Here is a 13668-nt window from a genome sequence, read left to right as displayed (position 1 = left end):
CTCACCCTGTTTCAGTTTTCTATTGCTGTATGAAACAAACACACACACAAACACACACACACACACACACACACACACACACACACACACACACACACACACACACCAAAACCTACTGACTTAAAGCTATGACAATTTATCATTTCTCTTAAGTCTGTGGGAGACTGTAGCTGGGGTCACTCATACAGCTTGCATTTAGTGGGGAACTCAGTTAGGGATTCTGGTTCTTCTTCATATGGTCTTTCTTTCCATGTGACATCTCCAACTCTAACTCCTCCCCATGTGGCTTCTCTCTAACAGGGTAGCCTAGACTTCATTACAGCATGGTACTTAGGTTGCAAGAGTGGTCCAGAGAACAAGCCCCAATGTACAACTGTGTATCCAGCCTCTGCCTATCTTATGCCTACTAATATCTGAGGGCACCTGGCTGGCTCAGTCTATAGAGCATGTGACTCTTGATCTCAAGGTTGTGGGTTCGAGCCCCATGTGAGGTACAGCAATTACTTAAAAAGAAAAACTTTAAAAAAACTTTTTTAAAAAGCCACAAGGCCAGTGTGGGAAGAGAGTCCACAAGTGGTTCCCTGGGTTCACTGAGGGTTCGCTGTCTACCACAACCTCAAAGTGCCAATTTCTTTATTTACCTCTCTAAAGAGTATAATACTCTTCATGGAAGACAACTGTGAGATCCTGTGGCCTAAAGACTCTCAGAGTCACCAGAAACCACCTGGTAACAGTGAATATAGAATTGAGTTAAAGAGGATTTCAGAATATGTCTTAAGAAGATTTGTTACTTGGCGCTACCTGAAAAAAATCATATTAATAAGGGTCAGTGAAAATATAAACCCAAAGAATTTAATCAAAAGTTTTAAATTATTCAGTCTGGAAGGTATTGGGTATGCCTAATTGAAACTTGTTTTCAGAAATGCTTCTCTGATCTGCCTCTTTTCTAAAGTTAGTACTTAATTTATCCATTTCTTTATTCCTTCCGTAAGTGTTTACGAAGCACCAGGCATGACTTTACATGCTAAGATTTTGTGCTCAGTCCTATTCCATCTCTCGCCGTCTCCTACCTGGACTCTGGCAATGGCCCAGCAGCTGGTCTCTCCATCTCAACCACCCGTGCTCCAAAGTCCAAAAACACAAAACTAAACCCATTTTGTTCTAGCTTTAAAAGGCTCTGACACCGGGGGCACCTGGGTGGCTCAGTCAGTTGGACATCTGACTCTTGATTTCAGCTCGGGTCATGATGTCAGGGTCATGAGATCAAGCCCCCCACCAGGCTCTGCGTTCAGTGGAGAGTCTGCTTGAGATTCTCTCTTCCTCCGCCCCTCCCCTTGCTCTCACTCTCTCTCTCTCTCTCTCAAATAAATAAATAAATCTTTTTTAAAAAGCCACTGACACTGTATAAAATCTAAACCCTCTAGAATGGCTTTCAAGACCTTTCAGAGTCTAACTCCCATCCACTTTTTTATGAAGGGTAAGATCATGACTCTCATACAAATATGAAGTGAACACCTGTTGAAGACTTTATTAGCCCACTAATTAATAAGGAACCGGTAAGGTGTTAAAATCCAGTCCAAAGGAGTATCCACAGAGCACACACATATACAGGCACTCAGGAATGCTGAAATGAATTTGTCAACAGAAGCAAAAATGGATGCCTCCTTCCACCTGTATGCTTTGGGGTTGAAGGAGATGGAGATTCAACTGCGTCTCCACCTGACAAACTTCATTTTCATTTCTACAGACAAGAATCATTTGCCTTACTCTTAGAGTTGTCTAACTTACAGGGTTGGAAATAACTCAAAGACAGTGAGAGGCACAGACCACGACAGAATCACATAACATGGAAGAATGCACTAGACAGTGCCCAGCATTATGTAAGATATACAGTAATCTTTTCTTTTTTTTTTTTCCATTTCAAAGTCTGACCATTTTTTTTTACACATTCCAGCCTCCTCATCAACAGTTTCTTCAGCCCTTCACCCTATGTTCTTGCCACACTGTGCTCCTCACAGTTGCCTAGGAAAGCCCCATGACTTCTGGCCACATTCACGGGCACTTTCTGCACCCTCTGCATGAAAGGGGCCCACTGTCTATTTGGAGATATACCCATCATTCTATTTATTCAGCATATACTCCTCTCTACACCAAGAGTAGGCCAAGCAGTGATGAATCAGAAGTGAAGAAGACAAGGTCTCAGCCTAACCTGGGAATTGTACTATACATGTGCTATCTACCTTGAATCATCCGGACTTTGAAAATGCACTGATGTCCAACCATTGCATAGCTGCGAGTGGCAATGCGGCTTCCCTCAGAGTACCAGGATATTTCCAGTGTTGATCATTCTGAATGAAAGAAGAGCCCTCAAAGGAGACTGATGGGGAACATTCAGAGGCGGAAGTAGACCAGGAGAGACCAAGACAAGACAACCAGAGGAGGAGGAAGAAGTGACCAGCAATGCAACCGCCATGGAGAGGTCCAGCAAGAAGAGGAATTAAATATGTCCATGTGTTTTGGAAACCCCCTTTTGCAGTGTTTCAATGGAAAGACAGAGGCAGAAGTCATATTACTGTGGGCTATAAAATGAAATAGGGGGTATAGAATTGTAGAGACTGGATGTGGTTTTTTTCTTTTGAAAGAATAGGAATTCTATTTTAGAACTAGATAGGGGAGACAGGTGGGAAGAAAAAGTGTAAACACAGCAGCTGAGTCATTTCCCAAAGCAAAGCCAGCTATATTGTGATACAGAAAGAGCACTGGATTTGGAGTAAAAGAAAAACTTGCATGCAAATCCTGATTATGAGGGACGCCTGGGTGGCTCAGTCGTTAAGCATCTGCCTTTGGCTCAGGGCGTGATCCCGGCATTCTGGGATCGAGCCCCACATCAGGCTCCTCCGCTGGAAGCCTGCTTCTTCCTCTCCCTCTCCCCCTGCTTGTGTTCCCTCTCTCGCTGGCTGTCTCTATCTCTGTCAAATAAATAAAAAACTCTCAAATCCTGATTATGAGATTTCAGGTTTGTTATGCAATCTCTTTGGACCTTAGTTTTCTTATCTGTAAAGTAGGTATGGTACCTCAAAATATCATTTAATGACATAATCTTTATAAAACATAGTACAAAGCCTAGGACACACTGTGTTCAGTATGTATTATTTTAAGCCTCAGAGAAACATTCATTGAGGTTTGGTTTGGTTTTTACATCCTGTCAGGCTGAGGTTTTAAAAGTAAAGAGTAAGGGTGCCTGGGTGGCTCAGTCATTAAGCGTCTGCCTTCGGCTCAGGGCGTGATCCCGGAGTCCTGGGATCGAGCCCCACATCGGGGTCCTCCACTGGGAGCCTGTTTCTTCCTCTCCCACTCCCCCTGCTTGTGTTCCCTCTCTTGCTGGCTGTGTCTCTGCCAAATAAATAAATAAAATCTAAAAAAAAAAAAAAAGTAAAGTTTAAAGTTCCCACTGTCCAAGTGCTTTGAATTTCTCGTTAGTAAGAATTTGCATTTCAGGATCTGTTTCTAATAAGAACCTGGGAGATCATTTTGCTTTGCTTTGCTTTACTGAAGGGCAAGGCCCCAGAACAAACCCTACAAACCAGGTCTTTTGAGAATGATACCCTCCCCTTTCCTCCTTACTAATTAGACCCCAGAAAGACTCTAAGATGGAAGCAAAAGAGAAATATGAACAGCTCCTTTTTATTGCCACAGAGACAAAGCAACAAAGAACTGAAGCAGCTTGCGGTAGAATTGATACAAACCCTAAGCCTCCTACGACTAACCTACCACCAATCACCCTCGAACCCCCAAACCTGCCACTCCCACCCTCTGAAGAATTAACTACTTGAACAGACGACTTTAGGTTTCCTTTGTGTCTTAAAGAGGAAAAACACTTTCTTTCCTCTAGACAGCATCCTAATTTGTCTCCACTTAGCCACATAGCTCAGGACAAGAGCTTTTAAAATTAATGATGCTTTTCCAAGAGTAATTGCTTCTGCTCTAATCACATGCTATTTCTTGCTACCCACGGAGCTCAGCATTAAGAGTGCCTAAAGGAATCAGCAAATTGCCCGAAATGCACTGCTCTCAAGCCTCCAGGTTGCTTAATAAATGATCATGAGTCACCCTAAGCCAGGTAGTCACCTCACATCCCTCACAACTGAGCTTGCACGTTGATATGCTCCCTAGGAGGCAAATCAGAATGTGGGGCTGGGAAAGGTCAAGGCTCAGATTTTTTTAACACCTTCCCAGCTGTTTTTTTTCTTAATTGAAGTAAAATCACATAACATACAATTAGCTATCTTAAAGTATACAATCAGTTGTGGGGTGCCTGCGTGGCTCAGTCAATTATGCATCTGGCTCTGGCTCAGGTCATGATCTCAGGGTCCTGGGGTCGGGCCCACACTGGGCGGGGCGGGGGAGGGTGTCCCTGCTCAGAGGGGAGTCTGTTTCTCCTTCTCTTCTGCCCCATCCCCCACTTGTGCTCCCTCTCTCTCCCTCTTTCTCTTTCAAATAAATAAAATAAATAAAATCTTTTTAAAAAAAGGGGCTGTTGGTTTAAAATATACAATCAGTTGTAGTTGGTGTCTTCACAATGTTGTGCAATCACCAGCTCTCTCTGGTTTCCAAACTTTTCCATCCCCCACTAAAATACCCTGGACCCATTTAAGAAGTCATTCCTCAGTCACCCCTACCCACATCCCCTGGTAACCTCTAATCTGCTTTCTGTCTCTGGATTTGCCTCTTCTGGATATACCATACACAAGGAATCACAGGTGATCTGTTGTGTTTGGCTTCTTTCACTCAGTGCAATGTTTTCAAGGTTCATCCATGTTGTAGCACGTATCAGCCCTTCGTTCCTTTTTATGGCGGAATAGTATTCCATTGTGTGGATATACCGTCATTTGTTCATCCACTCATCTGCTGGTGGACATCTGGGTTGTTTCACTTTTTGATTATTATGAATAACGCCGCTATGAACATTCTTGTATAGATTTGTGTGGATCCCAGATGGTTTTGATATGCCTTTTCTCTCCTTCAGCTCACGAAGAACATTCGACTAGAACAACTTCCAAGAAACCCTCAGTAAGAAGGAATAAGACAGCCTTAAGGAGAAAGGGATGTTCTTTTTTGTTGTTTTTAGTTTGCTACATGATTTTATTGAAAACATTTGGCATAGTACTGGAGAAACATCGTATTCCATACGGACACCACAGTGTCACTATTCCTGGTTATTGCCGTCATATAATATGGTCTGAAATGAATGTCAATAAATTTTTGATATAATTTGAGTTTGGGGTTTAATGACTTTTGCGTGTTCGTATTTCCCTGACTCCCTTATTTGACTAGATGGAGGCTAAGCCTCTCCTGATTCAACAGAGTTAGACATGAGCAGAAAATGTGGCTGGTCTTCTGGACCAGTGAGGAGCAAGAGATGGGGAAGTCCTGGGATCAGCTGCTTACAGACGATCTTTATCAACCTGGTGGGACTGCAATCCTCAAATCTTAGAATTTGGCCTGAGTATGGCCAAATCCATACTAATTAATTCACCAATGTATATAAAATACTTTAGAATACAAAAAGTAATGTTAAGTAATGGTAGAACAATAAATTCTCAAACCGGGGAAAGACAATGCAGATTTTTAAGCCAGGTTTTCTGTCTGCGCATCATTATTGTAAAACTAGTTCAGTATATTCTTAGACTCCAAATATCTCAAAGCCAAATGTTTATCTCCAAATCAACTGGTGTTAGCCATGTCAACATGTATTTGTATGTCATGACGTCTTCATAAACAGGTCAAAAACTACATTTCCATTTCTCCAAGGAAAGATATTCAAATGCACAATTCACGTATTTCTCAAAAGTAACATACTACACAGCTTCAAACCATGGTCCTTTCATCATGCTAAACCAATTCTTTCCAGATATGCACCGTTATTCCGTAATGCTTGTCAGATTTAAATGAAGTTCTCACTTGAAAGCTCCACACCGGTTCTTCAATAAGTAAATGCTACTTGCTAGCTTTAATTTTGACCTCTTACTCTGTCAGAGATTAAAAATGTAAATGTTATTCAACTTTGTTTGATAATTTAAGCTTTGATTTTCAATTCAGAAGTAGATCAGAGGATATATTCTCTCCCTTTATTAAAATACAGCAGAAATGGAGGTTCCCAGGCTCTGTCTAGCCAGGCAAATCCCCACCTTTGTTTTTGATCTGAATTATTCAGATTGGATATTCCAGCCAATATTTATCTAAAGTTCAACTCTTCTCTTCAGCTGTCTAGGTGGCAGGGCGTCTCAGGGAACTGTTGTAAACTATCAGCCTGTGGGTAACGTAATCCTCAGTGAGGTTTTTCCTACCATCACTTTTGACAATTTTTTAACATTATCCTAATAAAACAATTAAGGTTTACTTATTAATACCTTATTCTTAACATTCTCTTATCAGTATTTTTCAGATAAAATCTGCAGTTAAAATAATCATGTGCCTGACAGACTTGCTGCTTCAGAATACAAAAAGCAAAAGTGTGTTTAATATGAATGAAATAAGTACAGAAAGGGGATAGTGTTTAAATATGCATTCGAGGCACTCATAGCAGATTTAGCTAATTCTTCTATCAAAGAGCAAAAAAGAAGGGGCGCCTGGGTGGCACAGCGGTTAAGCATCTGCCTTCGGCTCAGGGTGTGATCCTGGCGTTATGGGATCGAGCCCCACATCAGGCTCTTCTGCTATGAGCCTGCTTCTTCCTCTCCCACTCCCCCTGCTTGTGTTCCCTCTCTCACTGGCTGTCTCTATCTCTGTCGAATAAATAAATAAAATCTTCAAAAAAAAAAAAAAGCAAAAAAGAAGATCAGGCTAAATGAGTGCTAATGGACTTAAGGGAGTCTGTATTTTGAGGGAAATCCACAACATAAGATTATCGAGGGATAAATGAAGGACAGAGGGGACAACTACAATGCAAAAAAAAAAAAAAAGGACATATTAGAGCACACCTCAAAGAACTGGGAGTTCTGCACATCTTCCAACTTCAATTTGCAACCCACTAAGGCAGTCAGAAATTGCTCATCAATTTGATGATAAGTTTGAAGAGAATAGTTCTATTGCTGGACTTAACTTTGGAATTTTAAGACTTAGAAGTTCGCGTAAGTGTGGGCAGTTACCACATGTCTTTAGAAGTGGTGGTTTAAAAGTTGTGGCGATAGTCCCAGTTGCATTAGAGGCAATTCATAAAACTGCTTTTAGTTATGATTACATTGCCTCTGATTTGTCTATCAGAAAATAAATGATTTGTTGGCATTTTTAGCTAAATAAAATTCAGTTTAAATTAAACAAAACACCTAACTAGTTTATTTGAATGCTGAAAGTCAACATTCAGGATATTTCATGATTTTCTAATGCACACTAAAAAGGAAAGAGCTAATTTCAGTTTTACCCAAATAATATTATTATTACACATAAACTTCTACACGAAGTATTTAAACAGGAAGTTATCTTTGACAACCTCAGAAATACATAAACTATGAATTTCCACAAAGGGATTATATAAGTAAATAACACCATTATATGATTGTGGCTTCAGAGTATCATAAGAACAAAGGTAAAAGTTCCCCTTCAAAACAAGGCAAAATGACACCAAAACTTCTCATTCAAGACAAGCTCAACTAAAAAGAAAACAAACATTCCTCTACCCCAACCACTGTTTCCTAAAACCACAGAGATATGCTCCAAAGTTTATAAAACAGAGATCTGATATTTTAATATTCATCGTTCTATATTTTACTGAATTCTAAAGTCAAGAAACTTTAATTCAGAGTATCATGCATGAAATCATACTATTCTGGAGATATGAAAGGCCATGGCTAAACAAATAAGAGACGTACTGTTGTCCGCTCTTCGGATTGCCTCAGTCAGCATCACTGAGATACCCATAACTTGAACCTTAGAGCAGTGTTTCCTTTGGTCCTCTTGTGATGTTAACAGCTTCAGAGGCAGCATTACTAATTCTGGAAATAGCTGACCCTGAGAAGATTCCATGAGTAAAAATGGCATAAACTTTAGTGGTTTTGGCGCAGAGCAGCTTGACTGCGGTAGAGCATTTGTGCTGATCATGTTGTCCACGAGGATGGCCACCCGATCTTTAATTAATCACTGACCAGAATCATCCTATCCACCTCCATGGCTCTCCTTCTTTCTCTGTGTTGCAAGGCAAATGCCACATTCAGTCTGTCCATGAATGATGTGGCCTCCTGCTTCGGGGGAAATGATGACACAGATCCTCTGGTCTGCAATATTCTCTTGGTTCTATAGGTGAGTCACTCACAGGGATAGCACAGAAGCCCTGGATCTGAGCAGCATGTAGGCCCATGATAACTATGTGATCTGTCCCAGCTACTAGAAGCACAGAATGATTTGCATACAAGTACTTTTGGAGGCCATCCCAGGAAGCGAGTGGGGGAGCAGAGAAATGTGACATGGTGTGACAGGATGTGTTAATGCTGTTACGACAAATGGGGCTCCATCCCATCGGGGACCCTCCAAGAGATAGCACAAAACACACCTGAGAATTGCCCCTACCTAGAAGCAAGAGAGCTAGGATTTTTATCCATTAACTCCCATCCCCAGTAGTTGAGAGCCACTCCTGGGGGCAGTAACTCCCCACCACTTCCAGGCATACCATGAGCATGAGGCTGGAGAAAATCTTCAAAGAGAATCATGTGCTTGAGTAGGTCATTGGCATGACATGGAAACCGTCTGCCCAAGTTACAAGTGACCTCCATGGTGGGCCATGGGGCTTACTGCAGGGGGCACTGACAGCATCCTTTATAGTTCCCAGAACCCAATCCACAGGCAGACAACTTCCACGCCCTAAACGTAATCTCCTCTTTCAGATGTTTCTGGTGTCCATTTTAACTAGATTTTACGTGGATTCAAACAATGACTGGGTGGGGAATGGTTTCTCCACAGTGTACACTGGGCCAGCCCCTAGCAGTAGTTTGGGAAAGGACAAGACCTAATGTGTACTAAGTATCCATATCAGGCCAAGTTTTGTACATACACGGACTCATGGTAACGCTCAAAACAGCCCTATGACATACATAATATCCTCCCAATTCTATATACGTATACACATACATATGAGACCTGAGATCTAGAGAGAAGTAACTTACTCCATCTCAAATGGCTAAGAAGGGACACAGCCAACAGTCAAACCAACTGTGGTTAACTCCAAAACCTCCTAGAGAAACAAGACCTTCTTCACCTCTCAGGAAAAACATTTCCCTTAGATCGAGGAATCCAAGTTTAAAGAATTCCTGGCAACTTCAGAAATCTCCAGTCCTCCTAGAGCTTAGGGTGAAATAAATCTGACTGTCCAGCAAGACAACTTCTACTAATACTGAAATCATACCTGAACCGTGAACCATGTAAACCACTCCTTAATGCACATCCACTCAACACAAAGCCTTTTACACAGCCAGCTATTTTTGCTGCTTTGAGTTTATGCGAAGGGACTGATATGGAACAAGCCACAGGGCAGAAACCTATTCATGTTAGCTCCCTCTAGGGGGGCACTTCACAGAGATAGGGATTACAGAAATTCAGCACCTATTAAGTGGAGAGATTCTGCCCACAAGTGGAGTGAGTTTTAAAGAGTCTGGTGACATACGTGGCCATCCATCATATGAGTTCTAAAACACTGCTGCTCAAGATTCTTGTGGCATCTTAGAAAGCTTCAGTGCCTTGGCACAAGCTATTCCCACTACCTGGAATGTTTTTCCATTGTGGCCATCGTGCCTTAGCAGGCAAGAACCATTGCTCAATGATTATCTTCCTGACTACTCATAGTGGAGGTGATCACTCTCCCCTTCCCTTTGTGCACCCACAGCCCCCTCTACCTGCTCCATTTCTAGGTGTCCCTGGCAGCTCATTTGTGGTTCCCATCACTATGGAAAACTCCTTAAGCTTCTGCAATCTCCACCTGTAGCAATGTGAACACCCAATATGGACCTAGGAGAAAACCTGGGCCAAACTGTCCCACTGAGCGTATCGCTTCTTCCCCACCCTTTTCTCACCCCCTTGCTGGCACAGGCTGCCTCTTGCCTGACTCAATTTTCTCCACTAATTAAATGTCACACTTCCAGCTGCAATCACCAAGAGATGCTCTCCAGGCAATTCAGTAAAGGGAAAAATAAGGTCCTTCCCATTTCGTATACCCTCATGAGATGTTGACCCGTGAAGCTGGCTGAAACTAATGACAAATAACAGGGTTACTATGAGGATGTGTTAATGTGGCCCATGTCTCAAGGAGCAGCAATTATGAGACAAAATGCCTTCCTTGCTTCCCACTCCCACACAAGCAGAATCCACCCCTCCCCTCTCCACATGCTCCAAAAGCTAATGTATTCCTTACACTGCACCACACCAGGGAGATCTCCACTAGCTTTCAGGCCAAGCAGTGAGTTTCTGAAAGGCAGGCACAAAGTAAGTGCTCAATAGATGATTGCTTTATTAATGAATTAATGATAACCATGAACAAAATCCCTCTAAAGCTTAAAACTAATTGCTTTGGAACCTCAGCCATTTTCTGATTAACAAAGGCTACTTTCTCAGTCTCATTCTTAAAAAAATTTAAAAAAAAAAAAGCTTCCTACTCTGTTCCCTTAATTCAACAAGTAGCACTTGAGCCCTTCTGTCCAAGTACTGCGCCTTGCAATAAAAAGATTCAAAAATAACTAAAGGCTCAATTATCAGACGGAATGTTACGGACTAAGAGGCAGGTGGATTGAATTGTTGAAATGGAACTGCTGTGATGGAAAATGGTTAAAATAAGTTGATCCAGGGGCTCCTTAAATAGTAGTGATAACTACCACCATTTATTGAGCACTTACTATATGGTTGAAACTATACTGGATACTTTACACATATTATCTTAGTTAATTTTTACAACTCTAAGAGGTGGGTGGTTTAGTTTTGTTTTTGGAACTTCCTTTTATTTTTTTTATTATTAACATTTAATGTATTATTTGTTTCAGGGATACAGGTCTGTGACTCATCAGTCTTACACAACACACAGCGCTCACCACAATACATACCCTCCCCAATGTCCATCACCCAGCAGCCCCGTCCCCCCACCCCCCTCCCCTCCAGCAACCCTCAGTTTGTTTCCTGAGATTAAGAGTCTTTGATGGTTTGTGTCTCTCTCTGGTTTTGTCCTGTTAAGAGGTGGTTATTTTTCCCAATTTACAAACGAAGTAATTGAGGCCAGAGACATCAGTAGGCACCTAAACTCACAGAACTAATAAAGGATTGATTGGGATTAGGGTCCAGGTAAGTCTGATTCTGGAGCCCATTTTTTTATCCACAACACCATACTTAAAGATAATTTTTTATAGGGGTACCTGGGTGGTTCAGTTGGTTAAACACCCAACCCTTGATTTTGGCTCAGGTCATGATCTCAGGGTCATGAGATCAAGCTCCCACATCAGGCTCCACACTCAGTGGAGTCTGCTTGTCCCTCTCCCTCCTCCCCTCCTTGCTCATGCACGCACCCTCTCAAATAAACATATTTTTGAAAGATAATTTTTTATAGTAAAAAAGTCACCTCATATAGAAAATATGAACGAAAAGATTCCTCTTTGTCAAAAATAAGTGTCAAATAGTAAGGATTCAACCCTTTACCTGCTCTTGTGGTGCAACAAATCAATAGTAAGTACAACAGAGTGGAAGACCAGAAACCTGAATTGGAAAGCCGGATCTGGGGAAAGCACAAAAGCGTGGACTTCAGCAACTAGCTGCCTGTTCCACAGTGCCCTCTAGTGGTCAGTTTATGTCATTCATGATTATTCTTAAATTTAAGAATGAAATGGGCAACAACCAAAGATTCAGTCAGGGTCAACCTTGGATAAAGTAGATTAAGTCTATCAAAATGTTTCAACATTTAGTCCTTATTCTGTTTGTGGTACTTGGAAACAACCACCTTCAAGTAGTTTCCTCTGTCTTACCCGTTAGTCTGACTGCTACCTTCCTAATACATGACTTACTTATTAAGTAATAATTACTTACTAATTAATTTCAGTAAGAAACATTGATGAATACAAAAACTGGTGGGTTAAAGTGGGACGACAAACAGGATATTTGCAAGGTCTTGGATAATCACCCCACAAAATATTTAGTAAAAACAGAGGAAATTGTAACTTTACAATGGAGAAAACTGGCATCATCAAAACTCAAGGTTAACATTAGAAATGGAACCAGTCGACATTATGTGCAATGAGATGCATGGGGAAGAACAGCATTACTCCTGTGATACACCTGCCAGAAACGCACACTCTGAGCTTACTCATGGGGAGACAACAAATACAATTTGAGGAATCTTTTACAATGGCTAGTTGGCAACTTTCAGAAATACCAGAGTCGTAAAGCTTAAAGAGACTGGAGAAACATGACCAGGACTGGATCCCTGTGCTGTGGACACTGTTGGGGCAACTGATAAAACTTGAGTGGGGTCTGAGTTAGGGTACATGAGAGCTCTTTCTCGATCTTGCAACTTTTCTTAAGTCTGAACTTGTTACAAAATACAATTTGAAAACTGAATGCATAGGCATTCTTATTTTGGCTTACACTGATTTCACTGAGATTTTTCTCACCTTCAATCCTAGATGTCATATTCCCTTTACAATAAGGGTCCATATTTTTTTATTTACTGATAGAAATCTACCACACCTCTATGGGTGAAGCTTCAATTTTGGACCCTGAAATCTAAGGCATGATGAGAGCTTGTGTAACCAACAAATCAACCCTCAAGAACGAAACTGAGTCCACATGGATGGGAAGTGACCCTCAACCCTATGGACAAATTCCTCCTTGATCCAGACCAAAGTCTGGCATTCAAGAACAAAGTCTCCCCATGAGTAAGCTCAGAGTGTGCAGATGAATCACTGCCTACCAAGGCTTGGCACTAACAATGTAAACTAGAACTCTACTAGGACTCCATAGTACACATGGAACTTAGGTGCCTTGCGGTTTAAATGCAGCAAAAACTGTTCCATCCACTAATACATCCACTAACATATACAGATTTTCATCCCTATCATCAAACCTTGCTTCAGTCACACCCACTTTTAAAAACTATCCCTGCAGCAGCCTCTACCGCAGTGGGGCTCAAGCTTTGGTGAGGATTAGAATTACCTGGAGAACTTGGAACACTATAAAAATACAAAGGCCCAAGGCCCTACCCCACTTCAACAAGCCTGGACCTCTGTGTTCTTCACTAGTCTCCGAGTGATTCTGATAGCAGTTTTCAAACCAAAATTTGAGAAACTTAACACAAGTCACCAATGCCAGCATACCTTCTGTCTTTGCTGCTCTCATTTTTGCTGAGGCCTCGCCATCACTTTAGGGCCCAGCACATGCAGCCCTGCCTCCAGAGAGGAAACAACACCTGTGGAAAAACAGCCACTCACCAGCAACCTGCCAAAGTGAAAATCCTATATGGTCAGCACCTAATACAGGATCGTTTCAGCTTCAAACCACCCATTTTACCCCACTGGAATACTCAATCACAGCATTTTCTTCCCAATTTTTATTAATTGTCTAGACACAGTGCTCCTCACCCATGTACCAAACATCTGGGAATTTTGAAGGGTCCATTAAATAGCATCCTTATTGTTTAGAACAGTGATT

General features: G+C 41.6%; 1 protein-coding gene and 1 pseudogene across 4 annotated transcripts in view; both read right to left on the bottom strand.

Annotated features, from left to right (window-relative positions):
- PDE1C (phosphodiesterase 1C) overlaps positions 1 to 13668 on the bottom strand; it is a 620160-nt gene that overhangs the window by 605188 nt on the left and 1304 nt on the right. For all 4 annotated transcript variants that reach the window (XM_045792902.2, XM_087860925.1, XM_087860921.1 and 1 more), the window contains exon 2: positions 13335 to 13455. In XM_045792902.2, coding sequence (XP_045648858.2) covers positions 13335 to 13356 — 22 coding nt within the window. In that variant the 5' untranslated portion in view covers positions 13357 to 13455. The remainder of the gene's footprint in view (positions 1 to 13334; positions 13456 to 13668) is intronic.
- On the bottom strand, positions 7549 to 10326 carry LOC123789094 (ribose-phosphate pyrophosphokinase 2 pseudogene; annotated as a pseudogene).

Source organism: Ursus americanus, chromosome 3, assembly GCF_024610735.1.
Source record: "Ursus americanus isolate L20-20 chromosome 3, mUrsAme1.1.p, whole genome shotgun sequence".
NCBI lineage: Eukaryota > Metazoa > Chordata > Mammalia > Carnivora > Ursidae > Ursus > Ursus americanus.
The sequence above is the reverse complement of the archived record's forward strand: the minus strand, read 5'-3'. Positions and strand labels throughout refer to the sequence as shown.